This window comes from Chroicocephalus ridibundus, chromosome 13 (genome assembly GCF_963924245.1).
Source record: "Chroicocephalus ridibundus chromosome 13, bChrRid1.1, whole genome shotgun sequence".
Lineage (NCBI taxonomy): Eukaryota > Metazoa > Chordata > Aves > Charadriiformes > Laridae > Chroicocephalus > Chroicocephalus ridibundus.
The window spans coordinates 15,389,455-15,415,737 of NC_086296.1; the positions used below are offsets into that span (position 1 = coordinate 15,389,455).

At 67.2% G+C, this 26,283-nt stretch overlaps 4 protein-coding genes across 9 annotated transcripts; 3 read left to right on the forward strand and 1 right to left on the reverse strand.

Moving 5' to 3' along the window:
* Positions 1–59: 59 nt before the first annotated feature.
* CCDC157 (coiled-coil domain containing 157) lies at positions 60–7,235 on the forward strand. 6 transcript variants are annotated; one of them, XR_010073186.1, is made up of 11 exons: positions 60–600; positions 1,435–1,606; positions 2,564–3,272; positions 3,595–3,672; positions 4,079–4,269; positions 4,410–4,577; positions 4,834–5,002; positions 5,446–5,585; positions 5,727–5,865; positions 6,060–6,133; positions 6,210–6,269. XR_010073186.1 is itself a non-coding variant. In XM_063351309.1 (10 exons), the coding sequence occupies exons 1-10, from the start codon at positions 353–355 to the stop codon at positions 6,445–6,447; spliced, it is 2,187 nt and encodes a 728-aa protein (XP_063207379.1). In that variant the 5' UTR covers positions 60–352; the 3' UTR covers positions 6,448–7,235. The 6 variants fall into 6 exon arrangements, 4 of the variants coding, with proteins under 4 accessions (XP_063207379.1, XP_063207381.1, XP_063207380.1 ...); XM_063351309.1 differs by lacking the exon at positions 5,727–5,865 and having other exon boundaries at positions 6,210–7,235; XM_063351311.1 differs by lacking the exon at positions 5,727–5,865 and having other exon boundaries at positions 5,446–5,552; positions 6,210–7,235.
* A 122-nt stretch (positions 7,236–7,357) lies between these two features.
* On the reverse strand, positions 7,358–12,008 carry RNF215 (ring finger protein 215). Its single transcript, XM_063351314.1, has 10 exons — positions 11,741–12,008; positions 10,689–10,817; positions 10,319–10,390; positions 10,156–10,241; positions 9,430–9,484; positions 9,073–9,177; positions 8,806–8,922; positions 8,593–8,730; positions 8,235–8,337; positions 7,358–8,142 (listed from the first exon to the last, which is right to left on the reverse strand). The coding sequence occupies exons 1-10, from the start codon at positions 11,993–11,995 to the stop codon at positions 8,120–8,122; spliced, it is 1,083 nt and encodes a 360-aa protein (XP_063207384.1). The 5' UTR covers positions 11,996–12,008; the 3' UTR covers positions 7,358–8,119.
* A 5,315-nt stretch (positions 12,009–17,323) lies between these two features.
* Positions 17,324–22,295, forward strand: SEC14L2 (SEC14 like lipid binding 2). Its single transcript, XM_063351317.1, has 12 exons — positions 17,324–17,466; positions 18,802–18,877; positions 19,001–19,044; positions 19,301–19,360; positions 19,477–19,665; positions 20,323–20,418; positions 20,673–20,733; positions 20,829–20,912; positions 21,108–21,214; positions 21,326–21,465; positions 21,555–21,724; positions 21,835–22,295. Exons 1-12 carry the CDS (start codon positions 17,413–17,415, stop codon positions 21,984–21,986), a joined length of 1,233 nt encoding a protein of 410 aa, XP_063207387.1. The 5' UTR covers positions 17,324–17,412; the 3' UTR covers positions 21,987–22,295.
* A 698-nt stretch (positions 22,296–22,993) lies between these two features.
* Positions 22,994–25,687, forward strand: MTFP1 (mitochondrial fission process 1). The gene is made up of 4 exons (XM_063351318.1): positions 22,994–23,153; positions 24,260–24,387; positions 24,460–24,692; positions 25,470–25,687. Exons 1-4 carry the CDS (start codon positions 23,102–23,104, stop codon positions 25,543–25,545), a joined length of 489 nt encoding a protein of 162 aa, XP_063207388.1. The 5' UTR covers positions 22,994–23,101; the 3' UTR covers positions 25,546–25,687.
* The last annotated feature ends 596 nt before the right edge of the window (positions 25,688–26,283 follow it).

The following is a 26,283-nucleotide window of genomic DNA, read 5'->3' on the forward strand; positions in this document are numbered from 1 at the left end:
AACGCAGCACACGGGGGGGGAATCCCTAAAGGAGGGGGCGGAGCAGGAGGAGCGTACCATTGTACCATGGGGCGGGGGGCGTGGCCTGCGCCGTTGCCATAGCAGCGGGCGGCGGCGCGGGTAGGCGCGTCCCTGTCGGCGCGACCCCGAACAGGCCTCGGCCCGGCCCCTCCTCGCCCCGGGACTCCCTGGAGCACCCCCCGGGGGTCCCCAGCGCCAGCAGCCACTGTGCTGGCCCAGCCGCCTGTCCCCTGTAGGGCTATCCCTCCGGCCCTGGCCCTGTCGCAGCCCGCGGGCCTTGTTGCAGCCTGCAGGCCCTTGCCCACAGGCCCGGTGCCGCCACCTCAGCAACATGGCGCACCTCCTGGGCCACCCCGGCTGCATGGAGAGCCTGCGGGCCGACCTGAGGGACCTGCAGGCAGCCATCGCCGATGTCTCCTCCCGGGCTGGGGCCGTGCGTTTCCCCTCCTGGAAATTCCCCGATAAAGTGTCCTGCGAGCTGGACCTGGCGGCGCTGCTGGAGCGGTACAGCTACGCTGAGAACGATCCCGAATTCACCCAGCACTCCCACGTGGTGCTGCTGGAGCTGGTGATCGACAGGTGAGACGGCAAAGCCAGCCCCAGCCACCCCTCTTAAAAGAAGCTTGGCTGGCAGAGTGGCGCCTTACCCCCACAGGGAAGGGGACAGTTGTGTGTCCAGCCTGTCGAATGCAGCTGAGTGTTTTGGATGCTTTTTTCCCCTGCGTGTTTCCATGATGAGCAGTGGGCCAGCACCTCGGCCTCGTGTTCTGCGGCTCTACACTGAGTTTTAAACCTCCACTTCTTTCCCTGCTGAGAGCTCAGAGCTACCAGCACAAATGCTGGCCACAAAGGAGCAGAGCAAGCCACCGCTCTGCATGGGAGCCGGGGGCACGTGGGCAGATGGGGGCAGGCTCATTAAATTGCCCCCTGAAATCTTGGGAACACTCAGACACAGCTGCACTTACAGGCCTGGGAGGCAAAGGTGCCTTCTGCAATCTGGGTGAAATAGATACGACTCTGTTTTAAAAGATGAGCCATTCCCACGCAGCTGTTGGCCCTGACAATTAGGGTTTGAGATCGGCAGCGTGGGTGCCCCAAATCTTTTGGTAGAGGCTAACTGGAAGTGACTGGCTGCAAGCAGCGCACGCAGCCTGTGTCCCGGCAGCTGCAGGAGGATTTTCATCCCACTAAACCCTGCTCCGTGGAGTGATTCAGGCCAGGGAGGGGTCACAGGCACGCTGATATCCACCCTCCTTTGCCAAAATCACTCTCTCCCAGGGATGGGGAGGGGTGACAACCTCACTTGCCTTGGCACTGGCCCTTCAGGCGCATTGCGCTCTTAAACGCTAAGGGCCCATTCTCCATTACGAATACTCTGTTGCTCTAAGCTGCGTTTTGTTTCTGTTGAAAAAGGTTGCTGCTGCTGCTTCAGAGCTTCACGGGCTACGCAGAAAACCTGCTCAGCGAGCAAGCCGTCCCCCCAGCGCAGGCAGTGGGACCCTGCATGTCCGCGGGGCTGACGGCGAGGAGGTACTGGTGCAGCATGCTGAAACTGGGGGCCTTCTACCAGCAGCTCCTGGCCGAGGTGGGACATCTGGGGGCCCTGAGTGTTGTGGGGCCCCGTGTGCTGAGTGCAGGGCTCATGGAAATGTCCCAAATGATTTGGACTGTGCTGAGATCACGATCCGTCTTGGGGATGCCCTGTGACACACGCGGTGGCCATGCCAGATGTGCTTCTGGCTCATCACCCTCCGAGTGCTGACCTGTGTGTCAGACAGGACACATCTGTCCCGCACTGTCCCCTCCCGGCCTGAGTCCCTTCCCTCCTCTCACCACTGCTCCCAGCCATGCCGCTGGATCCATCCTCCTCCACCAGGATCTCAGGATGGGCGAGCCTGGCTGTCCTTATTGCTTGGAAAAATATTCTCCTGCCAATTTACTGCCCCTGCAGCTCTGCCCACCCCACTGTTTGTAGGCTGAGCTGGCTCAAATCACTGAAATAATGTGTGGTGAAAACACTACACCACTCCCTTGCATTTTTTGCCCCCCAAAATGATCCCTTTTGTGGCAAAGTCTCACAATAATTCATCTGGCGTAACCAGGAGACAGCACAGGAGGTAGGAAGGAAGGGACAGTCACAAGAAGGGGAGGCGGGGAGCAGGTTTCACTGCTGAGGCTTCCCATCGTGAAACCACAGCTCCGGTGGTGGTGGCTGGAAAGCTGCCTGGCAGCTTGTAAAAATTCAGTTCCCCTGTACCCCGCATCAGGGAGTGGGAAGCTAATTAATTTTGCTTGTTGGCCACATGCTTTGGTTGTAACGGAGCACAGTGAACGTGGAATCTGAGCGCTTGGTAGCTGCCCTCCTCCAAGCTCTAGGAACTCCTCTCCTCCCAAGAGAAGGGCTCGCTGCCCTCGTCGTTCCTTGGCTGCACTGGTGTCCTGTCCCCATGCTTCACGCCTCTGTATTTGGGCTCTTATGGATCATTTGCAGCTGACTCTGTTTAATCTGAGCCCAGGTTTTGTTCTGTGCTCTCTCCACCAGAAGAAGGCTTGCAGGAAGGAGAACCCCACACTGCAATCCACCCCCAAGGCTGAGAAACCGAAGAAGGAGAGCCTGAAACGCTGCTCGCCTGCTGCTTTGGAGTTAAGAACTTCCACAGAAGTTGCCCGGTCTGCCTCTCCGTGCCCGTCATCGGGTGTCTGTGTACCAGATGGCAATGCCTTGCGCAGCTCCCTGCCCAGGGCTGCCTGCAGCATGGCCGAGAGCAGCCGCAGCATCCCCTCACAGACGACCGGGTCATCTCTGGGCCCCTGCGCCACCTGCGCCAGCGCCCAGGCCAGCCTCCGCGAGGTCGGCAAAACCATCACCAGCATCTGCCGGAGCCAGAACATCCCCTCGGCTTTGAGCAGGTTCCAGGAGATGGTGGAGGAGCCCACAGGGAGAAGGACCCTCTCTGCAATGGATGTGAGCTACTGGGCCTCGGAGCAGAGCAAGGACCTCTCCCGGATCAGCAAACACCTCCAGCTGCTGCTGCAGCAGGTCAACCCTCTGAAGTCCGAGCTGGAAGAGTCGCAGAAACAGAAGGACAAGCTGCAGAAACAGGTTGAGGACTTTTCCCGGTTGCTTCAGGCGGAGAAGGAGACCCAAGCGCAGCAGAGGAAGGAGGCTGAGCAGAACCTGGAAGTAAAGCACAAAGAGTATTTACAGGCTGTAGCCAGGCTGGAGCAGGACAAGGATGACTTACGGAGAGGTACAGTGCTGTTCCCAGCATCCCCTCCCAGGTCCGTGGGTATTTGCATGAGAAGCATGGAGTCTGTGGTCAAATCTTGATCCCGCCACCGTGAGCAGGGCTTTTGCCACTGATTTTGGTAGGTGCCGGGGCTGTTCCCTGCTGTGAGTAACCGCAGACAGCGGGAGCTGGTTGTCCACATCCTCTTGCTGCCTCCTCCCTGCTGAAGCACAGCACGGTACAGTCACGGGATGAAAAATGCTTTGGCGTAGCCGTTTGCTGCCTCCTTTTAGTTCCTTTGAGGAGCTGTTTAATGTTTAGTAGTGGTTTTGTGCTGATTTAGGAGCTGCTTTGCTGGAAGAGCGACTCTCTGCCTTAAAGGAGGAGCTGGCTGCGAAGCAGGCTGCTGTGCAGGAGCTGGGTAAGGACCCCTGGGGCTCACCCGGCTGGTGCATCACTCCCCCTGCCTTGCTCTCATCTCACGAGCGTTTTACACCCATGTAACGCCTGGCTCCCCCAGAATTGGTCGGGTATAGCACTGGTGGGAACCAGGGGGAGGATGAGCCTCCTTCGTTGCAGTGCCCAGATGTCACCCAGCTGGTGGGAATGGCGGGGAGGACAAGCCTCCATTACAATGCCCAAACATTACCCAGCACCAGAGTGGGCTTGCGTTGGTGGAAATTCAGGGGGACGCAGCCCTCTCGTCAGACCTGCCTCCCCCTCGCCAGGGCCTGTGGAGGGTTTAGGGCCCCCTCGGGAACACCTTATCTGGGAGCTTCTCCCCCTCCTGCCCAGCCTGGCCAAAGGTGCTCTGTGTCTCTCCCCAGAGGTGACCAAGACGACCTTGCTGGAGGAGATGAGGACGACAATGGTGGCCAAGAGCCGGCTGCTGGAGCTGGAGGAGAAGGTGCAGCTGCTCACCGAGCAGCGGGAGAGCCTGGGCCAGGAGCTGAGCACCACCACCACCCAGCTGGAGAAGGAGAAGGCCAAAGTGGAGAGCATGCTGAAGCACGAGGAGGTATGGCCGGGCTCGCTCTCCCCTGCTCTGGAGCTGCTCTGCAGCCCCACGGCGTGCCGTGGGAGTGGGCTGAGCTCGTGTGAGGGTGGTGGTGAGTGGGTGCAGCAGCAGCCCCATGCGGGCTCCCCTGCCCTGTACAGTCCCTGCAGGCCAAGCAGAGGGCCCTGCTGCAGCAGCTCGACAGCCTGGACCAGGAGCGTGAGGAACTGCAAGCCAGCCTGGGAGAGGCCGAGGAGGACAAGGCCAGGCTGGCAGAGCAGCTGGAGGAGCGCCGGGAGCAGAGCGGGCAACAGCTACGGGCGCAGCAGGTCAGTGCTGGCAGCCAGCACGCGTCTGGGGGGGCTGTGGGAGCGGGGCTCCCTGGGGAGCTGCTGGTGTGGGACATAGGGGTGTCAGGAGCCACCCGCTGCCCCGTCCCCCACCCATCGACAAGAGTTTTCCCAGGAGGGGGACTCTGATGTGACATTGCCACGTGGCCATCTCCTCCCGGGACCCCCTGGGGGAAGACCCCTCTCCCCCCTGGGCACACTGCAAACCTCAGCGCCTCTCTGCTGTGTCCCGCAGGAGCTGCTGGACGCCCTGCGGCGGGAGAAGCTGAACCTGGAGCAGACTGTCTCCGAGCTGCAGGCGAACGTGTCCAGGCTGGAGGAGCAGGCGCGGGAGCTGAAGGAGCGGGAGAGGCTCCTGGTGTTCTTCCCCGAGCTCCACGTCCCCGTCGAGACGCAGTTTGAGAGTAAGGGAGAGGGCCGCAGCACCCGCTTTCCCCGCAGTGCCCTTGTGGTCTCCCAGGGGATCCCGCCAGCCCCGGATGCACCAGTATTATTTGTACAACACCATTTCTCCCACTAACAGCCAGGAAGGACTCAGGCCCTGGGCTGTGCTAAGCTGCTGCCGTCTTTACACGCCTCCCTACGTGGCTGCTGTTCATCCCACCTCTGGGCCAGGAAGCAAAGCAGGGCCAGGACATGGGCAGAGCTTGCTTTGCCCTCACGGCTTCAGCTGGCATGGTTTTGGGATCCAGTTGCCGCCTCCCAGGCTGTGCTGGTGCTCCCCAGTTGGGACAAGCTCCTTTCCAGCGGGCAGCCACCCAGGGCTGCTGCCAACACCTCCGAGCAGGCAGGGAGCAGCGGGCTGAGCTCCAGCTCCTGTTGCGAGAACCTCGTATTTTGTTTGCAGGCACCGGGAGCTTGACCGAGGACATGGAGAAGCAGCTGCAGGCCAACAGCATCCGGATCGGCGTGCTGGAGCAGGAGAACGCGCGGCTGAGGTCGGCGCTAGCCAAGGTGAAGTCGGCTGCTGAGCACGGCGTGCTAAAGGTGAGGCCGCGCTCAAGCCAGGGCGGGCTGGGTGCCGCCAGGGAGAGGGGCGCACGCGCCAGCGGGGTGCTGCGTACCCCGAGACCACCCCGTGGCCCCCGCCGCTGTCCCACATCCTCCAGGGACCTGTTCCCTGTTTAGGTACCCTTGTGAGAAGGCTGCGAGGAGCAAAAGGCTGCGGGGCTCCTCACACAACGTCCCCTGCGACTCAGCAGCTGCTTTCCCCAGCCTGCACGGGGCTGAGCTCCAGGGCCTGGGCACAGGAGCTACTGGGACATCGGTCTGGGTTAACTGGTGTTGGCAGGGAAAGCTGCCCGGCTGAGGTGCCCGGGACTGGTTTCCAGCTCCTTTACATCAGCCCCATTGTGGCCGTTGTGCCACCGGCTCAGGGGTGACGGCTGCCCAGGGCAGAGGGGCTGTGACTGGAGCTGAGCACGGGCTGGCAATTTCACCCCCCCCTCTTCTTGTCCCCAGCTCGTCCCGCAGACCCAGCTGTGGTCTCAGCTCAGCAGCCAGCGCGGCGGGGAGGCCGGCGGGCAGGACGCAGGGTGAGTCGGAACCCAGAGGAAGGGGCTGGGACCGTCCCTCTTCTTCCTCCCCTCTGACCGCTCCCATCGCCCGCAGGCGGCCCGGCAGCCGAGGCAGCAGGGACAGCACCGGGACAAACGGACGCGCCGGCGAAGCCCGGCAGCGAGCTCCCAGCAGCCAGCGGTCAAAGCCGCTCTCAGCAGAGCCCACCTGCAAGGCCGGACCCTGCCTCTCGCTGCCAGCTGAGGGCCTGGTGCTCAGCCCCCCCGAGCCAAGGAGGACAGGCAGAATGCTGCCCCTCGCCTCTCGCCGCACCGGCGGCCACCGCAAATAAACGCTCGTGAGACTGAAGCAGAAATGAAGAGCTTGACAAGCAGCCACCTGCCCTGCCCCGTGGGACCTCGTCACCCGTTCTTTGTGCACCATGAAGGCGCCTTCCCTTGGGAAACCCGGGCTCTCTGCCGGTCCCATCAAGCCCACACGCGGCAGACCTAGGAAGCCCAGGGAGACGGTCGCCACGGCGGCTTTGCCCCGGCTCAGCCACCAGCCGGCCTCCGGCTGTTGCTTCACTTTGTTTTTTGCAGGACTGCGGCTCCGAACGGGTCCGTGCAGTTTCCCCTGTTGTCCCTCTCCGTTGGGCAAGGCTGTGGCTTGTGGTAAAAGCGAGGGTGAGGGCGCAGGGGGCTGGGCTGGCGCGTCCCCTTCTCTTCTCCCTCAGGACGGCAGTCCCAGGAGTAGCCCCCGCTGCAGGGACCAGGCTGGGGCTGCCTTTCCCCGGCCGGCAGCCATGGGACGGACCCACACCAGGCGAGGAGCCCCTGGGGAGGGGGAAACACTCCCTGGGCGTGCGGAGCTGCCCCTGCACACTCAGCCGAGCGGGGCCAGGGACATTCCAGGGCGCTGGAGCTCTGTCGCCCACGGCTAAGCTGCTGCTGGAGTCCCCAGCACAGCTCCCACCGTGCCGTCAGCCGGACAATGCCTGGGCACAGCATGTCTTTGCGCACGCCAAGAAACATTCCCAGGAGGTGACGGGGATGTGGCCACGTTGCTTTGAAGAGGAAGGCAGAGCTGGGCTGGGGCTGAGGAGTCCGAGCTGCCCTTGGCTCACCGGCACAGCCTGGGAAAGCGGCTCTCCCTGTTCTGCCGGCAGCCACCAACACCCGGAGGGGCCACGGACCACCGAGCCACCCGTGCAGGCTGGCCCTGAACGCCCAAACAACGTCGCAACAGGACATGGCAGCCTGTCCTTGCTCTGTATTTAATAGAGACGGACACGCGCGATGCTGCAGCCCAGCAGACTCTGTCCGCCGCGTGGAACAGGAGCCGCTCAGGGCTCACGGCGAGTCCCCGGCCACCGCGGCACACGTTTGGTCAAACAAGCCCCGTGTTCGGTCTCTGCAGCTGACTCGTGCCGTCCTTTCTAATAAGTTAGTATAAATAAAGCGTTCAACTCCCCCTGCCCTCCCGCGGCGATGCGACAGGTCGCCCGGCAGCCCTGCCACCCCCGTCCCCGGCAGATCTGCCACCCAAGGCACCCGGGGGGCAGAGAGGCTCACGCCGGGTGCAAGATGGCCCCAAGCCGGGCTCAGCCCACCCTGTCACAGCCATCAGAAAATAGATTTAAAAAAAAAAAAAAACCCACCCAACAAACCCACAAAAAAAGACTTAGAAAAATTACTACAAGCAGGGAAGGAGTGCAGCCAGGCCAGGGCTCTGCGTGCCCCAACTCATTACACCCATGGGTGCCCCCCCCCGTAGTGTCCTTTCCCAGCACCCGCTCCCACAGCCCCCTGGCACTGGCCGTCTGGACCCCCCCCACCCCTCTACTCACGCCCAGCAGGGAGAGCCCCGAGACCCTTCACTCTCCAAATGGCCGGGCGCTGCGACGGGCACAGCCGCGCCGAAGCCGCTCCGGCAGCGAGCGCCGCTTACTGAGCACCCCTTGCCCCCCTCCCTCTCCCCGGAGCGGCGATGGGTCTGTCCCCGGAGCGCGTCCGTCGGGCCAGCTAGCTCTCGGTGCAGCAGTTCCCTGGAAGGGAGAAGGATGGAAGGCCATCACACGGAGAGCCTGGGGGGGTCCGGTTGCTCGCCAGCCCTCAGCCCGGTCCCCGCGGCTCTCACCCAGGATGTTGCGCTTGCAGAGAGGGCAGGTCTGCTGCAGGAGGAGCCAGGGATCCACGCAGTCCCGGTGGAACTCGTGGCAGCAGGGCAGCACCCGCAGCCACTGCGGGGAGGGAAGTGGATGGCAGACATGAGCCCGACCGGGTCGGGGTACGGGGATGGCAGCGGCTGGGTCACAACCCTGCCACCATCCCGCTGCCCGGGGAGGGGGACGATCCTCTGCCACGTGGCTTCCTGGCAGGGACACCCCGTCCCCAGTCCGGGCAGCAAAGGGACGGCTCGAGCACAGGTGGTCCCAAGCGGTGACCAGGACAGGCTCCAGGCCTCCCAGCGCAGCACCAGTCCCCCCAGTACCTACCTGACTCTTGTGGAACTGGTCCAAGCAGACGGCGCAGCTATCGATCTCGCAGCCCCGGCTCTGGAGCGGTTTGCCAGGATGGTACCGCCGCGTTTTCAGGGCCGACAGCCGCCGCCGAATGTGCTGCTTCAGGTCCAGCTGCGAAGGCAGAGCAGAGGCTCAGACCCTGGCTGCCAGCGTCCCCGGCGAGGAGCAGAGCAGAGATGTTCCCACCTCGGCATCCTGCTCCGACGGCTCTTGCCGCGACTGCCGCTGGGCCTGCACGATGACCCCGGTGCAGAGGAGCAGGGCGATCAGCAGGATGGTGTTCCACAGCTGCTGGAGGTACTTCTGCAGGAACAGCGCCGGCGGGCGGTCAGGGACTGGGGTCGGGGGCGAACCAGAGACCTCCCACTCCATTCCCAGCCCTGCCGTTGCTGCTGCCCCCACACCAGGAACCCCGGCTGCATGAGGAGCCCTCGCCGGCGCCGGCGCACATACCTGGACCTGCGAGCTGTTCTCCCCCGTGCAGATGACCCCCTGCCACTCGCCGTAGAGACCCCCTCGGGAGAGGCCGCAGGTCGACCACAGGGTGAGGGTCACTCCCTGCGAGGCAGGAGACGGCATTGCCGATGGCCGCGAGGGCTCGCGGCGCTGCCCAAGGCTGGGGGACCCGCCGCGCTGGCTGGGTCACACGTGTCAAGGGGAGGAGGAACCGCCGGTGGCTGCCAGCTGCCCCGCTCCCACGGAACGAGCCTCTGGGGAAACCGAGGCACCGGCAGCTTCAACAGCCTTCGTGGATCTGGCTCCTACGGCCATGCCCCTGCCCTCCCACCGGGAGGAGGAGGACCTACGTACCAGGTTCTCCAGCAGCACCGCCTGGTACGTGATCTTCGCCGTTGCCCGAAGCCCCCTGGTGAGCAAAAGGCAAGAGCGTCAATGCCGTGGGCACAGCAGGACCCGTCCCGCAGCGCCCCAGTGCCAGGGAGCTCCCCGTTCCCCGCAGGGACTGCCAGCCCACACTGAGCCGCCGCTGAGGGGGACCACCGGGGACAGAGGAACACGCAGGGGAGGTGACAACGAGAATCCCCCTTCCCAGCGTCCTCTGGGCAACTTTGAACAGGTCTCTCCCTCCCATCACTGTGCCTCAGTTTCCCCATCCACGACACCAATTTACCATGTGTAAGAAGGACCGAGGGGGGGCCTAAAACTGTAGGCGGTGGGAATAAACGCCGCCAAAGGAGGTGGAGATGCCGGTGCCGTGCTGATAACCAGACAGCTTGGCTAAATTTGTATTGAGACTCCTAAAAATCTTGGGCGAGGCGGCTGTCGGCCCCTGCCACCGCGTGGGGACCCATGGAAGGGCTCAAGCCCTGTGGAAGGGCTGGATCTGACTCAAACCCTCCCTGGAAACACGTCTCGGCCCCACCTGGCACAGCGGCAGCTCGTCACCAGCCCTGCAAACGCGATGCGTTGTGAGAGAGACACCCCTCCCAGGGCAGCCCCTGGCTGTCACAGCCAGGCAGGGGACCAGGCGCAGAGCCACGGCTCTCGCCCAGCCTCTCCCGCTGCCCCAGCCCGTACCGCAGCAGCGCTCCCAGCAGCTTGGTGACGTTGTCCGAGGACTGGATCACGATCACAGGCTTGGCAAGAAGCTGGGAAACATCCAGCTGCATCGGAAAGGAAAGCAAGAGCCGTCAGCGGGGCACGAGACCGGCTCGGGGACCCGCCGCCGGGACTCTCCTACCTCCCGGATGGCGTTCTGGTTCAGCGCCAGGATGAGCAGGGCTGAAGCCCCCAGCACCAGGGCTCGCTTCATCTGCGGAGGCAGAGGGCACAGGCTCAGAGGGCAGGACAGGCAGGGGGATGGGCAGCTGGGCTGTGCCCTCCCTCGGCTCCTGTCCCGCTGCCTCTTTGCCCTGGCTGAAGGGCCCAAGGGACCCAAGAGGGGCTGGCACTGCCCGGGAGCCCCGTCGAGGACCCACCTGCCACCAAGCACAGGGCAGGACCCCCCCCCTCCCCCCCGCCCCCAATCTGGTGAGGAGCCCCCACAGGAGGTGCCCTGCGGGATTGTGACCAGCAAACGCCACGGCGGTCCCTGGGCCAGCAGGAGTCACCTTGCTGACGACGGCGGCGGTGAAGGACTCCTCCTTGGCGCCCCGGGGGACCTCGGCCGGCTCCTCGCCCACGGGCACCACGCCAATCCAGCTGTCGGCAGCGCCCAGCTCGGGCTCCGCGTCTCCCACCTGGGGGGGACACGGCAGCGTCAGCCGGGGTGAGAGCCAGGGGGGACGCCCGAGGCTCAGGGCACCCCCAAAGCACCTCCGCATCCCCAGGGTGCCCTGGGGAGCCGGGCGTTGCACGGGGACGGGGACAGCAGCTGGGGTGACAGAGAGGATGAGATCTGGTCCCCATTGCCCCCCACCCCTGCCTGCACCTCCCCTCTGCCGCCGGGCACCCCCGGCCAGCAGCACCCCCCGGCTGCCTGCCCCACTGCCTCCCCATACCCATGGCCTCCCCACCAACCCCCAGTGCCCACTGCACCCCCAATGCCCACAGCCCCCCCCCCCCAGTGCTACCCAGTTCCCACTGCTCCCCCTCCCCAGTGCCCAAAGCCTCCTCCCAGTGTCCCCTGTGCCCCACACTTCCCACTGCTCCTCCCCATTCCCCCCCAGTGCCCGCAGCCCCCCCCCCCCCCCAGTGCCTCCCAGTTCCCACTGCTCCCCCCACCACTCCCCCCGGTGCCCACTGGCTCCCCCTCCAGTGTCTCCCAATGCCCCCCCAGTTCCCACTGCTCCCCCCATCATTCCCCCCCACTGTCCGGTGCCCACTGCCCCCCTCCAGCGTCTCCCAGTGCCCCCAGTTCCCACTGCTCCCCCCTCCCCCATTCCCTCCCCTGTGCCCAAAACCCCCTCAGCTCCCGGTGCCCGGCCTCTCCGGTACCCGCTTCCCTCCGATGCCTGGTTCCCCCCGGTGCCGGCTCCCCCCGATGCCCGTTCCCCCCGGTCCCACCCCCGGTGTCGGCTCCCCTCGGTGCCTGGTTCCCCACGGCGCCCCCCTCCCTCCGGTGCCTGGTTCCCCCCGGTGCCCGGTTCCCCGCGGTCCCATCCCCGGTGCCGGCTCCCCCCGGTGCCCCTCCCGGTGTCTCCCCCCCGGTGCCGGTGCTCACCAGCAGCAGGCGGCCGCGGATCTCCTCCTCCTCCTCCCGCGGAGCCCCTCGGCCGGGCCCGCCGCGGCCGCCCAGCACGGCCCCACGCAGCGTGTAGGAGCCGCCGGCCGCCGCCGCCCCGCTCCCGGCCCCATCCCCGTCCCCCGGCCCGGGCCCGGTCACCGCCACCTCGACGCGAGCGGCGGGCGCAGGCCCCGGCCCGGCCCGGCAGAGCGCCAGCAGCGGCGCCAGCAGCGCGGCCCGCACCGCCGCCATCGCCCGCCCGCACCGCCCCGCAGCGCCCCGCAGCGCCCCCTGCCGCCGCGGAGGAACCGCCCCGCGCCCGCCGCCGCCAGGGGGCGCCAGAGGGTCCGCAGTGGGACGGGACGGGGAGAGGGACAGGGACAGGGAGCGGGACAGGGACAGGGACGGGGATGGGGACAGGGAGCGGGACAGTGACAGGGACGGGGATGGGGACAGGGACAGGAACAGTGACAGGGACGGGGACCGGGACAGTGACAGGGACGGGGATGGGGACAGGGACAGTGACAGGGATGGGGATGGCGACAGGCACCGGGATGGGGACTGGGAGAGGGACAGGGATGGGGATAGGGACAGGCACCAGGACAGAGACAGGGACGGGGATGGGGACAGGGAGCAGGACAGGGACGGGGACAGGGACGGGGACTGGAATGGGGATAGGCGCCGGGACAGGGACAGGGAACAGGACAGGGACAGGGATGGGAACGGGGTCAGGGAGAGGGAGTGGGACAGGGACAGGAAGTGGGACCGTGACAGTGACAGGGAACGAGACAGGGACAACAGCCAGGACCAGGACAGAGACAGGGATGAGGACAGGGAGCGGGACAGCAACAGGGACAGGGATGGGGACGGGGTCAGGGACAGGGAGGGGAACGGGGACGGGGACAGGGAGTGGGACAGGGACAGGGACGGTGATGGGGACAGGCACTGGGACAGGGACAGGGAGTGGGACACGGACAGGGCCGGGACTGGGACAGGAACCAGCACCAGGACAGGGAGAGTGATGGGGACAGGCACCAGGACCGGGTTGGGGATGGGGACAGGGAGGGGGACTGGGATGAGGATGGGGACTGGGAGAGGCGCCGGGAGAGGCACAGGGAGCAGGAATTGGGATGGGGACAGAGACCGGGACAGGGAGCGAGAGCAGGACAGGGACAGTGGCCAGGACCAAGACAGGGATGGGGACAGGGTTAGGGGCAGAGATAGGGACAGGGATAGGGATAGGGGCAGAGACCAGGACAAGGACCAGGATCAGGATGGGAACAGGGACTATGAGAGGCATCGGGAGAGGGACAGGGAGCAGGGACAGGGACAAGGGCCAGGATCAGGGTGGGGATGGGCACTAGCACAGGGAGAGGGACAGGGTGAGGGGCAAGGACCAGGACCAGGAGGGGGATGGGGACAGGGAAGAGGACAGGGACCGGGAGAGACACTGGGAGAGGGACAGGGAGCAGGCACTGTGATGGGGACAGGGGACAGGGAGCAGGACAGGGATAAGGTCTGGGACCAGGACAGGAGCAGGCACTGGGACAGGGAGAGCGAAGAGGACAGGCACTGGGACCCGGTTGGGGATGGGGACGGGGACAGGGATGAGGACGAGGACAGGGACTGGGAGAGGCACTGGGAGAGGGACAAGGAGCAGGGACCGGGACAGGGACAAGGGTTGGGACAGGGACCAGGGCTAATACAGGGACTGGGACTAGGAGAGGAACCAGCACTGGGACTGACAGCAGGACAGGGACAGGGACCAGGACACAGACCAGCCTCGGGATAGGGACAGGCAGCAGGACAAGGACCAGCACCAGCACTGAGACAGAGATTGGGACTGGGACAGGGACTGGGACAGGGACCGGGACAGGAAGAGGGACTGGGAGAGGGCCTGGGAAATGGCTGGGCACTGGGACAGGGACTGCACACCCGGACCCATAAAGGGACTGGTGCCAGGGCGGGGACAGTGCCAGCGCCAGGCATGGGGACATGGCCCGCCACGGCACCCCACGGCACCCCACAGCCCCGCTTCCCCGTGGATGCAGGGCCATGCAGGGGTACCACGGGGACACGTGCGCACACGAGGACACGGCCATGGGGACACGGCCACGGGGACATGCGCGGCCCTGCACACACGGCCACCCCCATCCGCACACCCCACGGCCACGGCAAACGCCTGGGTGACACGGGCACACGCCAACACTCGGGTACCCCCAAATCCAACTGCCCCCCCCCCCCGCGCCCCCCACTGACACCCCTCCACCGTCCCCGTCCCAGCGGGTGCCAGGCAGCCCCGCTGGTGCCACCGTCCCAGCCCCGCTCCGGCCACGTGTGCCCGGCACGTGTGCCGGGGGGGTGGATTTGCCGGGAGGATTAGCCGCCGCACGGGCCCCGGCGCTGACCTGCTTTTGGCAGGGGCCACGGTGGGGACGGGGACTCGGTGGCAGCGCAGGACGGGTCTGGGTGTGTCTCCAGTGTCTCCCGTGTCCCAGGCGTGTTGTAACCGTGGGGTTACATCGCAGGGCGGGCAGGGCCCCTCCGCCCACGGCCGGCGACCGGAGCCGGTTTAACCGCATGGCAAAGCATCCTTGTTCCCATAAGCAATAACCTGGAAAACCATCCGGCTCCGGGGCCGGGCCGGGAATGGCGGTCACCGATATGGGTCCTGTGTGGCTTCGGTGGAGAACATCAAAATGGGAGCCTGGGGGGGCTGTCGCCGTAAGCGCTGCCCCACAGAGGGGACAGGAAGGTGGGACCTGCATCATGGGACACGCACGGGATGTCAGTGGCTCTGTGGGACAGGGGATACGCATGGCTCCATGGGACACGGATGGCTCTGTGGGACAGCCGTAGGGCCATGGGGACACAGATGGCTGTGTGGGACGTGTATGACTTCATGGGACATCCATGGCTTCAAGGGACACGTATGGCTCCATGGCACGCTGATGGTTCCATGGGACATCCATAGGTCCATGGGACACGGGTGGCTCCGTGGGATGTGGACAACTCCATGGGACATCCACTGGGCCATGGGACACATATGGCTTCATGGGACATCCATGTTCCGTGGGATATACACATCTCCATGGGACATGCGTGGCTTCAGGGGACATCCACTGGGCCATGGGCCACAAATGGCTCCATGGGACATCCATGGCTCCATGGGACACAGGTGGCTTCCTGGAACATCCATGGATTCGGGGGGGACACATGGCTCCCTGGGACACGCAGAGCTCCATGGGACGTCCATGGCTCCATGGGACATGCACAGCCCCACAGGCCACACACGGCACTCCTGGGAGGGGACAGTGGGGACAGGGGACCGCGGCTGGAGCAGGTCTGTGGGTGGCAGGGCCGGGGCTGTGGGACCCCTGCAGGGACCCCTCCTCCTGGCCAGGACCCCCTCCCTGGCCGGCGTCCCCCTCTCAGGGAGGTCCCCTCTCCTCGGGGAGCGAGGGCCACCATACGTGAAGTGGCAGTGGGAGGGTGAGCCCCCTGTCCCCGCTGCCTCTGCCCTGTCCCCTGTCCCTGTCCCCTGCCCCTGTCCCTTACCTCTGTCCTCCAGCCCCCCCCCCTCCCCGTGCCTGAGCCGTCCCTGTCCCCATCTCTGTCCCCACCCCCCCCGCCCATCCCCGCTCCCACGTCTGTCCCCTGCCCCCATCTCCCATCCCTGTCGCTGTCCCCATCACCGTCCCCTCCCCCTGCTGCCTGCCCCCCTGTCGTCGTTTCCCACCCCTGCCCCATGGCCCCACACCCCCCATAACCCCCCGCGTCCCCCCATATCCCCATACCCTCCTGTACCCTCTGCGCCCCCCATAGCCCCACGCCCCTCAATACCCCCCATGCCCTCCTGTACCCCCCCCACCTCCCATACCCCTCCATACCCCCCACACCCCCTCACGCCCCCCATTACCCTCCTGTGCCCCCCATACCCGCCCACAATCCCCACGCCCCTCCATGTCCCCCATACTCCCCCCATACTGCCCCCATACCCGCCAATCCCCCCATACCCCCTGTAGCCCACATACCCCCCCATGGCCCCTGTACTCCCCCATAGCCCCCCATGCCCCCTATAGCCCCCGTAGCCCCCCTGCCCTCCGTACTCCCCCATAGCCCCCATGTCCTTCCATGCCCCCTACAGCCCCATAGCCGACTGTACCCCCCCCATAGCCCCCAAGTCCCCCCATGACCCCCCTAGCCCCCCTGTCCCCCATACTCCTCCATAGCCCCCATGGCCTCCCGTGTCCCCTATAGCCCCCGTAGCCCCCCTGGCCCCCATACTTCCCCATAGCCCCCTGAGGCCTCCATGTCCTCCCATGCCCCCATACCCCCTATAGCCCCAATGTCCCCCATACTCCCCCATAGCCCCCATGTCTTCCCATGCCCCCTACAGCCCCATAGCCCACCGTACCCCCCCCATAGCCCCTAGTCCCCCCATGACCCCCCATATCCCCTATAGTCCCCCTAGCCCCTATGTCCCCCATACTCCTCTGTAGTCCCCATGTCCTCCCATGCACCCTACAGCCCCATAGCCCACCGTGCCCCCCCATAGCCCCCCAGTCTCCCCATGACCCCCATAGCCTCCATACCCCCTATAGACCCCATAGCGCCCATGTGCCCCCATGCCCCCTATAGCTCCCATATCCCCTATAGCCCCCATAGTACCCTTGCCCTCCATATTCCCCCATAGCCCCCATGTCCTCCCACGCACCCTACAGCCCCATAGCCCACCGTACCCCCCCCCCATAGCCCCCCGGTCTCCCCATGGCCCCCATAGCCTCCATACCCCCTATAGACCCCATAGCCCCCATGTGCCTGCATGTCCCCCATACTCCCCCATAGCCCCCATGTGCCCCCATGCCCCCTATAGCTCCCATATCCCCTATAGCCCCCATAGTCCCCTTGCCCTCCATATTCCCCCATAGCCCCCATGTCCTCCCACGCACCCTACAGCCCCATAGCCCACCGTACCCCCCCCATAGCCCCCCGGTCTCCCCATGGCCCCCATAGCCTCCATACCACCTATAGACCCCATAGCCCCCATGTCCCCCATACTCCCCTATAGCTCCCATGTGCCCCCTATAGGCCCCGCACCCCGCCATGTCCCCCGCACTCCTCCATAGCCCCCATGTGCCCCCATGCCCCCTATAGCCCCCATAGTCCCCTTGCCCTCCATACTCCCCCATAGCCCCCATGTCCTCCCACGCCCCCTACAGCCCCATAGCCGACTGTACCCCCCCCCCATAGCCCCCCGGTCTCCCCATGACCCCCATAGCTTCCATACCCCCTATAGACCCCATAGCCCCCACGTGCCCCCATACCCCCTATAGCCCCCACACCCCGCCATGTCCCCCGCACTCCTCCATAGCCCCCATGTCCTCCCGTGCCCCCTACAGCCCCACAGCCTCCCAGTCCCCCGTGACCCCCACAGCCCCCGTACCCCGGTGCCCCCGCCTCGCCGGAGCGGGGGCGGGCCGGGCGCTGACCGTGCGGGCAGGGGGCGCGGGCAGGGTCCAAGGCCGGGGTGGGGCGGGCCGGGCGGGCGGGGCGGACCCGGGGAAGCGGGGCGGGGGGGGGGGGGGCGGTGCTCCGGGGCTCCGCAACCTGCCGCCGCCCCGGCGGCCCGGCAGAGGCGGCGCATCCCCCGCCGGGCCCGGGGCGCCATGAGCGGCCGCGTCGGGGACCTGAGCCCGCGGCAGGCGGAGGCGCTGGCCCAGGTGAGGCCGTACCGGGGAGCCGGGGGGGGGGTGGGTGGAACGGGGCCGGGCCCCCGGGGCCGCCCCGCTGTGCTCCGGCATCCGCGGCCATGGGCATCCCTCCCCCTCCCCCCCGCTGCCGGCCCCGCCGCCTCCAGCCCCACAGCGGGGCCGAGCCCCCCCAACCCCCCCCCTCCAGCCCTTACCCCCCGGGAAGGACCCTCCCGGCTGGGTCCCGGGGGGGGTCTCGCCAGCCGGGACATCCCGCCGGTGACACCCCGGGACCGGGCACTGGTGACCCCCCCGGTCCCCCCCGCACTGCTCCCACCGGTGGTTGGGAAACCTCCCGCCCCACCGAGGGTCTGCCGGGACCGGGGATGCCCATCCCGGCCGGCAGTAGCCACCAGCACCGCCACGGTGGCCACGCCACCCATTCCCGACGCCTTGGCCGGCACCTGCCCAGGGTGCCAGGCTTTATCCCCGGTGCGTTCCACCTCCAGCAGCAAAGGGGTGGAATCCCACCCCATCGCCTTTATCTTATCGCTGCCCTTCCGACCTGGCCGAGCCCCGTGGGGCGGGCGATGCCCCGCAGGCCGGGGGACAGGAGCACCCAAACCCTCCCGCGGCGGCGGCGGCGGTGGCAGGTGGGCGAGGAAGGCGAGTTGCCAAACCCGTCCGCCGGCACCTTGTTTTTCTCAGGATGAAGAAGCTAATCCCGGGTTTAATTACACCTAAATTCAGCGGGAGAGAATCTAATCAGCTTCATTAAGGGGAGGTCCCGGGCTCGTACGGAGATTTGGGCCGTAGCCTGGCCGGGGTGAGCGGGGACACGTGGCCAGGGGTGCCCTGTGCCTCCAACCCCCCCCCCCCCAGTTCTGCACCCTGCCACCCTCCTGCCAACGCCGGGTGTCACTGGAGCAGGGGGACGCGCGGTGACCGGCCGGTGACCAGCTCCATCCCAAATGATGCCACCAGTGATGGCGGAGAAGGGGACTGATCCGCCTGCTCCCTGTGGGGCGAGGGTGGCCGGCGGGACCCTCCCTGGGGGCAGCCGGGCGGGTGACAGCCCCCACTTGTGCAAGGGGACCAGCCTGGGGACAGCCAGCGCTTGGTGGCTGTCCTGGGGACAGTCCCCTGCCAGGGAGGAGAGCCGAGACCGGCCGCTCATCACGGCTGCACGCGGTGGCAGGGACAGGGCGCAGGGTGACACTCCTCTTCTGGGATGGTCCCAGTCCTGGCTGGAAGGGTTTTTTTTTTTGGGGGGGGGGACAACAGGGAGGGGACAAACCTCCAGCCCTGGGGCTTTTGTGGTGGGAGCGCGGACACCTCCGCCAACAGCCCCTCTTCTCCCCGCAGTTTCGGGAGAACCTGCAGGACGTGCTGCCCTCCCTGCCCTCCCAGGACGACTATTTCCTCCTGAAATGGCTCCGAGGTAACCCCAGGGTGGGGTGGGGGGGGACACGGTGGGGCCAGGGGGTGGGGGGGGGCGGTTGGAAGACCCCACGGTGGGGCCGGGGGCGCTGGCGTCGGGGCTGAGCTCTCTGCTCTCTTGCAGCGCGCTGCTTCGACCTGCCCAAGTCGGAGGCGATGCTCCGCAAGGTGAGAGGGCACCCTGCGGTTTTTTTTTTGGGGGGGGGGGGGGAACGGGGATGGACACACCTCCCCGATACCGCCACCAAGCTCCCGGTTGTCACCTGGGATGGGACAGTGTGCCGTGGGCCACCAGCCCAACCCTTCTCTCCCAGCAATGGGGACTTGCCCACGGGGTGCACCCCATCCCATGGCGGGGGGGGGGGGGGTGTCTGTGTGTCCCCAAATCCCCTCACCTCGGCTCGCTCTGCCCCCCCCCCCGCAGCACATCGAGGTCCGCAAGCACATGGACGCTGACAACATCATCTCCTGGGAGGCCCCCGAGGTGGGTGTCCCCAGCCCCAGGATGGGTGTCCCTGGAGGGGACTGTCCCCATCCCACCTCCCTACAGGGCCGGGGCGGGGGGGTGCACGGTCCCCCTGACCCCCCCCTTCCCCGCAGGTGATCAGGAAGTACATGTCGGGGGGGATGTGCGGCTACGACCGGGAGGGCAGCCCCATCTGGTACGAGATCATCGGGCCGCTGGACGCCAAGGGGCTGCTCTTCTCCGCCTCCAAGCAGGACCTGCTCAAGAACAAGTTCCGCGACTGCGAGGTGCTGCAGCACGAGTGCGAGAAGCAGAGCCAGAAGGTGGGCGCCCGCCCGGCCCTGCCAGCCCCACCGGCCCGTCCCCCCGCTGTCCCCACCAGCCCGCTTCTCCCCCAACCCCACAAGACCATGTCCTGGCCGTCCCCACCAGCCCCTCTCCCTGCCAGCCCCATAAGTCCACGTCTGGCCCATCTCCGCAACCCAATGTTCTCCCCAGCCCTGTCTGTAGGTCCACATCCAGTCTGTCCCCACCAGCCCGTGTCACTGCTGGTCCCTCGGGTCCCTGTCCATTCCGTCACCCGCAGGCCCACGTCCCTGCTGTCCCCACCAGCCCATGTCCCTGCCAGCCCCGTATGTCTACGTCCTGTCCATCCCACCAAAGACCATGTCCCCGCCAGCCCCATAAGTCCATATCTGGTCCATCCCCACCACCCAATGTCCTCCCCAGCCCCATAAGTCCACGTCCAGCCCACCCCCTAGCCCATGTCCCTGCTGTCCCCAGCCCGTGTCCCTGTCCCAGCAGCCACACTGGCCCGCGACATCCCTTCTCCCCACACCAACACTCGGGAGGAGGCTCTGGCTGGGGGGGACCACCCACTCGGGGACCACCCCATCGCTGGGGCTGGCCAGGAACCCCCTCCTATGGGTCCCCGTGGGGGCCAGGCACGACCTGAGCCCCCTCCCATCCTCCCATCCCAGCTGGGCAAGAAGATCGAGATGGTGCTGATGGTGTATGACTGCGAGGGCCTGGGCTTGAAGCACCTCTGGAAGCCGGCCGTGGAGACGTACGGGGAGGTGAGGGGCTCCCTGTCTGACCCCCCCGCCCCCACAGGGACTGTGGCTGGGCTGCGGCGGCGACGCGGTGACGCAGGGACGGGGCTGACTCATGGCCCCGAGGGATGACGCAAGAGCAGGTCCCCGCCGGTGCCCCACACCCCCCCCGCAGCATTTTGGGGTGGGGGTCCCGGCCCGTGCCCTGCCACGCTCCCCCCGTGCCCTGGTGGGTACGTGGGACGGGAGGATGACCTGAGGCTCCCCCCGTCCCGCAGCTCCTGTCCATGTTCGAGGAGAATTACCCCGAGTCCCTCAAGCGTCTGTTTATCGTGAAGGGTGAGTTCAGCCCCGGGGTCCCGCTCACGTCCCCCCCCCGCCCCCGGCCGGGTGCTGACCCCCACCCTAACGCCTCCCCCCCATCCACCCTCCAGCCCCCAAGATCTTCCCCGTGGCCTACAACCTCGTCAAGCACTTCCTGAGCGAGGACACCCGCAAGAAGGTCGTGGTCCTGGGATGTGAGTCCTGACCCCCCCATCCCCAGGGCGTCCCCAGCTGAGAACGGGATGCCACGGTCCCCTCGGGTTTTGTCCCACCCAGGGATGAGACCCCAGCCCTGGGAGGGGGGTCCCTGGCCGGGCTGGGGCTCCCCGCATGGGTCACGGCCAGCGTCCCCCCCCCCAGCCAAAACCCGCTGTCCTCCACCCCCCCAGCCAACTGGAAGGAGGTCCTGCAGAAGTACATTGACCCCGAGCAGATCCCGGTGGAGTACGGGGGCACCCTGACGGACCCCGACGGGAACCCCAAGTGCCTGAGCAAGGTAGGAGAAGCACCACCACCCCCCCCCCCCCACCTCCCCGGGGTTCCTCATGGGTGCAGGGGTGGTCTCCCTCCCCCCCCCATCCCTACGGCCATCTCCATCCCCTTCCAGATCAACTACGGGGGGGACGTGCCCCAGCACTACTACGTGCGGGACCAGCTGGCGCAGCAGTACGAGCACACGGTGGTGGTCAACCGCGGCTCGTCCCACCAGGTCGAGTACGAGATCCTCTTCCCCGGCTGCGTCCTCAGGTGAGGTGGGACCTCCAGGCCCCCGCGGAAGAGGGGGGGGACGCGCAGCGGCGGGCGCGTGTCCCACGCATCTCCTCTCTCCCACCCAGGTGGCAGTTCAGGTCGGAGGGAGCCGACGTGGGTTTCGGGGTGTACCTGAAGACCAAGATCGGGGAGCGGCAGCGGGCGGGCGAGATGACCGAGGTCTACCCCAACCAACGCTACAACTCCCACCTGGTGCCCGAGGACGGCTCCCTCACCTGCTCCACGCCCGGCATCTGTGAGTGCCTCCCTCCATCCCTGGAGGGGGGGGGGGGGGGGTCCCCCACATCCCGGAGGACCCCCGTGTCCCTGACACCCACCCACCCGCCCCGGTTTCCCCTCCCGCAGACGTCCTGCGCTTCGACAACACCTACAGCTACCTCCACGCCAAGAAGGTGAGCTACAGCGTGGAGGTGCTGCGGCCCGACGCCGCCTCCGCCCAGCAGATCCAGAAGCTGGGGGACAAGCTCAGCGAGGTGGCCCTCAACCACAGCCCCTAGCCAGTGTCCCCCGCACCGCGGGGGGGGGGACCCCCAGGCCCCACGGACGGGCAGGCGGCTGCTCTGCGCCACCCCCCACACACACCCCGGCGATGGCCGGGTGCCCCCCTCCAGCACGGCAGCCGGAAGGATGGATGGAGGAAGGGGGCTGAGCCCCTGGAGCTGACGGAGCCGGGCCGGGGACTGAGTGGGGCCCGAGGGGGCCGGAGCACCCGGGGTCATCCCCCCCCCCCCTCCCTCTGTGCCTTATGTGGGTCCCGCGCCCAGCCGCTGCTGCGTGGGGTGGGGGGAGTAAAGGGATGGACCGCGCTGGGTCTCCTCTGGTCTTTGTCCCTCAGTCCCAGAACTGGCCCTGCTGCCCCCCTTCAGACCCATAACTGGGCCCTGCTGCCCCTCTCTAGCCCCATAAGCAGCCCCTGCTGCCCCCTTCAGCCCCATGACCAGCCCCTGCTGCCCTTTCCAGCCCCATAAGTGACCCCTGCTGTCCCTCTCCAGCTGCATAACTAGCCCTGCTGCCCCCCGCAGACCCATAACCGGGCCCTGCTGCCCCTCTCTAGCCTCATACTAGGCCCTGCTGCCCTCTCCAGCCCCATAACCAGCCCTGATCCCCTTCCTCAGACCCCCAACCGGGCCCTGCTGCCCCTCTCCAGCCCCATAACTGCACCTTGCTGCCCCCTTGGCCCCATAATGAGCCCTGATGTCCCCCTCTGACCCATAACCAAGCCTGCTGCCCCCCTGAGCCCCACAACCCGGCCCTGCTGCCCCTCTCCAGCCCCATAACCAGCCCTGTTACCCCCTGAGCCCCACAACCGGCCCTGCCGCCCCTCTCCAGCCCCACAACCGCCCCCACCAGCCCCGCCACCCGCCCACCCTCTCCCCTCCCGGCCCCGCCGCGCCGTCCCGCCCACGTGACCCGGGATGACGCGGGCGAGGTGACGCGCGCGGCCAGGCCCCGCCCCCCCCCCCTCCCCCCGCCGCCATCTCGCGGCCGCGCCGAGCCGTTCCCGCCCTGCGCCGGCGCGTGCGGCGGGGCGGGGCCTGGTGACGCGCGCTCGGGGGCGGGGCGGGCTCGTGCGGCGCCGGCGGCGGCGGCGGCGGCGGCGGGAGCGCGCGCCATGGGGACGGCGGAGCCCGACCTCTACCGGGACACGTGGGTCCGGTACCTGGGTGAGCGCCGCACCGGGCACTGACACCGGGCACAGGGCATCGGGCACCGACACGGGGCACCGGACACTGCGTTGGGCACTGACACCGGGTACCGGGCACCGACACGGGCACTGACACCATGTACTGGGCACCGGGTACCAGGCACTGTGTCGGGCACTGACACCGGGCACTGCACCGGTTACCAGGCACTGACACCGGGTACAGGGCATCGGGCACCGGGCACCGACACGGGCACTGACACTGGGCACCGGGTACCAGGCACTAGCGCCGGGTACCAGGCACCGACACCGGGCACTGACACCATGTACCGGGCACCGGGTACCAGGCACTGTGTCGGGCACTGACACCGGGCACTGCACCGGTTACCAGGCACTGACACCGGGTACTGGGCACCGCATCAGGCATTGCACCGGGCACCGACACTGGGTACCAGGCGCTGACACGTGTCACCGGGCACCAATACCAGGCACTGCATTGGGTACCGGGCACTGCACCGGTTACCGGGCACTGCGTTGGGCACTGACACTAGCCACTGCACCGGTTACCGGGCACTGACACCGGTTACCGGACACTGATACCGGGTACCGGGCACTGCCACCAACACTGGGCACTGGCACTGGGTACCAGCACTGCACCTTGACACCGACACCGGGCACTGCCACTGCGTACCAGGCACCGACACATTGGACACCGACACCGGGTACCAGGCACCGACACGCGTCACCGGGCACCGACACCGGGCACTGCATCACGTACCGGGCAGGGCACCGGGTACTGGTACCAGCTACCAGCACCGCACACCGGGCAGGGGTGCTGCACAGCAGGCACCGGTACCGCCCCCGGCACCTCGCACCGGGCGCTGACACGGGGCTGTGTCACCGGGCGCTGACACCGGCACCGGTTATGGGGCACAGACACTGGGTGCCAGCACTGGGCACTGGCACCGGTCCCCGGTCCTGGGCACTGGCACCGGTAGCCCAGCCGTACCGGTGTCAGCGGGGTCCAAGGTGACCCCCCACCTCCGTGCAGGATCCTCCCCTGCTCCTGGTGGCACAGGGACACCCGGGGGGACACAGCTGGCCCCGCTGACCCCCCCTGCCCCCCAGGTTACGCCAACGAGGTGGGCGAGTCCTTCCGCCCGCTGGTGCCGGTGCCGGTGGTGTGGGCCAGCTACGGCGTGGCCACCGCCTATGTGACCGCCGACGCCATCGACAAGGGCCGGAGAGCCGCCACCGTGAGTGTCACCCCCTCCCCGCCCCCCCCCAGCCGCTGCCGCCACCCGCTGACCCCCCCGCTGTCCCCACAGGCCCACGCGCAGGACCCCGCGAAGGCCACGCGGGTGGGGGTGGCCGTGGTGGACACCTTCGTCTGGCAGAGCCTGGCCTCGGTGGCCATCCCCGGCTTCACCATCAACCGCCTCTGTGCCGCCTCGCTGGCCCTGCTGGGAGCCCTCACCCGCTGGCCACCGCCCCTGCGCCGCTGGGCCACCACTGCCCTGGGGCTGGCCGCCATCCCCCTCATCATCACCCCCATCGACAGGTACAGGGGGGACAAGGGGACAAGCGGGTGCCACCACCCCATCCCCATATGGGGGGCGGGGGGAGACATGGGGACAGCCCCTTGGGCACACATAGGTGTCATCACCATATGGGGGAGGGGGACACATAGGGCCACCCCCTTGGGGACAAGTGGGTGCCACCAACCCACTCCCATTTGGGGGGGACATGGGGACACCCCCTTGGGCACACATGGGTGCCACCACCCCATCCCCATATGGAGGGGGACATGGGGACACCTCCTTGGGGACACACAGGTGCCATCACCATTGGGGGGGGACACAGGGACAGCCCCTTGGGGACACACAGGTGCCATCACCGTTGGGGGGGGGGACAGAGGGACAGCCCCTTGGGGACACACAGGTGTCATCACCATCTGGGGGGCACGCAGGGACGCCACCCTGGGGACAAGCAGGTGCCACCACCCCCTCCCCACGGCAGAGGGACAGAGCTCTCCTCCTCCTCTCAGGGGAACTGGTCCCGGGTATGGGCTCGGGAGGGGACGTGGGGTGACAGCAGGGGAGGTCCCCACCCCAAAGGGGCTTTGTCAGGGTCTGGCCAGGCCACGGCCCCACGGGGACAGGGATTAGCAGGAGCTGAGCCGGGGATTAGCAGGGTGAGGCCCGTTTTGGCAGGGCTGGGGCCCTGGTGACACGAGGGACAGGGTGCCCGGGGCCGGGGGGGGGGAGGGGGACAGCCCCAGCCACCCCCCGCCTTGTCACGTCCCCCGGCTTCCCACTGACTCCCTGTTCCACCGCAGGAGCGTGGATTTCCTGATGGACTCCAGCCTCCGCAAGCTCTACGGGGCGCCGGGAGAGCCCCCGGCCCCACACTGACCCCCCCCGCGCTGGGGACACCGAGACGCGCTGCTGCTGTTGGGGTGCTGTGACCCATCGACTGTGAACCCTCGCCCCGGGGACAGCCCCGGCGCGGCCACCCTGCCCCATGGCTGGTCCTAATAAAACATTTCAAGCCTGACCCCGCGTCGGGTGGTGCTTGGGTACCGTGACAGAGCTGGTGGGGACCCATTGCCACGTCCCCTCCGTGGGTCAAGCTGGGTCCCAGCGCCTGGGGGATCTCCATCCTGGGATGGGGGCAGGGGGGGGGTGTCTTTGCACACTCAGAGCCACCCTGGTCACCCCCCCAGCTCCGAGCTGGGACCCCTCCATCCCTCCACAGCCACTACCAGCCTCAGGACCGCCCTGGGGACCGTCCCCAAGGGGCTGCCACCACGCCCAAGATCTTCAGTGGTGTCTTCTGACCCGCGTTCCCCACCCCAGGTGCCACCACCTCCAGCACCACGGGCTGCAGACACGCCGCCACACCTGGTACTCCTGGCAGGTACCACCACCGGGAGATGTGGCTTCCGGGTGCGGTGGCAGGTCCCCAGCCTGTGGTGGCATCTATGTGGTACCACCGGGAAAAGCTTTAGAGAAAAAGCAAAGCGTCTTTTATTGGGGAAGCGGGGGGTCACCGCCTCACACCGAGCTCTGCGCCAGGCTGCGGCGGGGGGGACCCACCTCGCCCCTTTTCTTCGTCTCCCTGGGGCCCAAAGCCCCCACCACGCTCTGCAG